The 2,811-nt window shown below is 33.3% G+C and overlaps 1 protein-coding gene across 1 annotated transcript; it reads left to right on the top strand.

The window, feature by feature from the left end:
- The first annotated feature begins 285 nt into the window (after positions 1-285).
- Positions 286-1,771, top strand: LOC114257545 (putative germin-like protein 2-1). Its single transcript, XM_028197308.2, has 2 exons — positions 286-459; positions 1,021-1,771. The coding sequence occupies exons 1-2, from the start codon at positions 345-347 to the stop codon at positions 1,569-1,571; spliced, it is 666 nt and encodes a 221-aa protein (XP_028053109.2). The 5' UTR covers positions 286-344; the 3' UTR covers positions 1,572-1,771.
- Positions 1,772-2,811: the final 1,040 nt, after the last annotated feature.

The following is a 2,811-nucleotide window of genomic DNA, read 5'->3' on the forward strand; positions in this document are numbered from 1 at the left end:
CGTGTGGTTGAAATTGTCCGTCTAAAAACTAATAATAATAAAAACTAAAAAAAACAATGAAAGAGAAAAGTCCATAGCAGCGTTTCAATCAGCAATTAGAAAAAATGAATGAGAAAGGGTTTAGTTGTTGAAGAACCGTTCGTTCTTGTATTAAATGGTGAATGAGGAAAAATGTTACCCACTGAGGACTTGGTAATTATTCTCTCATTTGCATTGGAAAATACTTAATGAAAAATTCAACTACTCTTATCTATCTATATCTATAAATAGACACTTTCCACGCTAGATATCTATCTCCTCCTTCAAGCAATTAGCCATAGAAATTTCAATTTTCTTCAATTACAATGGGCACTCACTTTATCCTTGTAACCATAGCCATCATGGCTTTTGCATCGCTTGTATCTGCTTCTGACCCTAGTCCTGTACAGGATTTTTGTGTTGCCATCAATAACTCTGCTGGTATATTTTATGCTTGTCTCTCCCATCTCTGTGCCTTTCAAAAGTCTTAGATTTTGATATATAATTTTAGTGACAACTTATTTATAGCGATTGCATTTTGATGATAATTAAGACCTCAATTTTTAAATTTTCATTTTGAAGTCAAATATTGATTGATTAATTGTACGTTGCGTAAATATGTTCTTGTATCATTTTGATAATCAATATTTTAGTGGTGACAATTTCTTTTTCAAAGTATTAAATATGTATTAAGTTGGCTCCCTTGCTGACATCGTCTATATTCGTCATCAAAACAAGCAGAATTTTATGAACAAAAAAATCCACATCAGCCAAAAAAAATAAAATAAAAAAATTAGAAGTTAATTACACTTTCGGCCTCAAAATATATGATATGTTTCATTTTGATTTCCAACATTTTAATTGTTTAATTTGTGAAGGGCCAAATTTTAATTTGTTAGATGTCATTATTGTAACATTATTGAAAATTTATTAGTTTATATAACGTTTTCTTTCTTTCACCCAATCCTAACTCAAGCACAACTCCATTTTTTTTGCATGCAGTGTTCGTGAATGGCAAAGTCTGTAACGACCCAAAGCTTGCCACAGCTGATGACTTCTTCTTTTCCGGCCTCCTTACTCCTCAGAACACATCGAACCCAATTGGGTCGAAAGTCACTCCCGTAAACGTTCTACAAATACTAGGCCTCAATACTCTCGGCATCTCCTTAGCTCGAATCGACTTTGCGCCTTATGGCCTCAACCCACCCCACACGCACCCTCGTGCAACTGAGATCATCGTAGTCTTGGAAGGTACTCTCTATGTCGGATTCGTGACTTCCAACACTGACAACCGTCTCTTCACAAAGGTCTTGTATCCAGGAGATGTTTTTGTGTTCCCAGAGGGTCTCATTCACTTTCAATTTAATAATGGAAAGACTAATGCAGTAGCTCTCGCCGCCCTAAGTAGCCAAAACCCCGGAACCATTACAGTTGCTAATGCAGTATTCGGGTCGAAACCAATGATTTCTGATGATGTTCTTGCCAAGGCATTCCAAGTGGACAAGAAGGTGGTAGACCATCTTCAAGCTCAATTCTGGTATCCCAACAACTAGAGAAATAAACAATAGAGAGCCCATGAATCTATTTGTTAAACTTCAAGCAAATATGATTTAATATATAGCATAAATAAGTGGGTTAGTAATGGATGATTTCCTTAAAATTTGTTTTCCTGTAATTTTATGATAATGAAGTTTGTTACATTATTTCCTTAAAATTGTTTTCCTATAATTTTATAATATTGAAGTTTGTTAAATAGTACTGTCTCTCTCTCATATATTTTTTACACTCTCTTAATCATTCAAACAATTCCCATATTCAATTGTTTAAGAGACGACAATGGACCAGCAAACTTTTGGTTATTAGAATCTTCCAAGTAGTTTAACTTGTTTATACTCTCTACGTCGCGGATATTAGAATTCAGTAACCAAAGCACAATTTGAAAAGAGAAATTCGCACCGTTTTTTGTTAGTTGTCTTTAGCTAAAAATAACTCCAACAAGCTAGCTAAATTCTTCTAGTGGGGTAGTCTTTCACACGTCTTGGGGGTCTCCACAGCTTAGTTATTTGCCTAATTATTTTACCTTCCCCAACTTTTTCTAGCTAAATTTAGCGATTCAAAAATCATTCTCTAAACATTAAAAAATGGGAAAAGTTAGGGATCATGAAAATTTTGTCATGAAAATAATCATGAAAAATTTATAATCCTTAGATTACCTTGATTAGTGTGTGGTGTTTTATTCTAAGTGTAATCCAAGGGTCACCAAGCTTTCATGATTATTTTCATGACAAAATTTTCATGATACCTAGCATTGCTATTAAAAAATAGAGAAAATTTCATTTTGCTCTCCAAACTATACATTGATGATCAATTTACACCTAAACTATTCAATTTTGGATCAATTTCACCTCTCGTGTCAGCTTCCGTTTATAATTAGACGACATTTGCTGTTGTCTTCATTTGAGATTTCATTCTACTATCAAACTATCCCCAAAATATAAATTAGACCCCTAAACAATATGAAGTTTGGGGGTCTATATTTTTGAGATAGCTTGGGAGGCAACTTAAAATTTCAAACAAAATTCCGGTGTGACATCTGCAACTTCTATTTGATTATAAACTGCAGCTAACGGCAGTGGTAAAACTGATCCATAATCAAATAGTTTAGGTGTAAAATTAAAATTATAAGAAATAAAAGAGTTAAATTGATCATTGAAGTATAATTTGGGGAGTAAAATAAAATTTCCTCTAAAATAAATATATTCACTCATTCTCCATTTCTCATCTTTTTTCCTC

This window comes from Camellia sinensis, chromosome 1 (assembly GCF_055761805.1).
Source record: "Camellia sinensis isolate YWXY chromosome 1, ASM5576180v1, whole genome shotgun sequence".
Taxonomy (NCBI): domain Eukaryota; kingdom Viridiplantae; phylum Streptophyta; class Magnoliopsida; order Ericales; family Theaceae; genus Camellia; species Camellia sinensis.

Coding starts and splice junctions, on each gene's coding strand:
- LOC114257545 (XM_028197308.2), top strand. CDS start 345: ATGGGCACTCACTTTATCCTTGTAACCATAGCCATCATGGCTTTTGCA. Junction 460..1,020: donor TGCCATCAATAACTCTGCTG/GTATATTTTATG, acceptor TTTTGCATGCAG/TGTTCGTGAATGGCAAAGTC.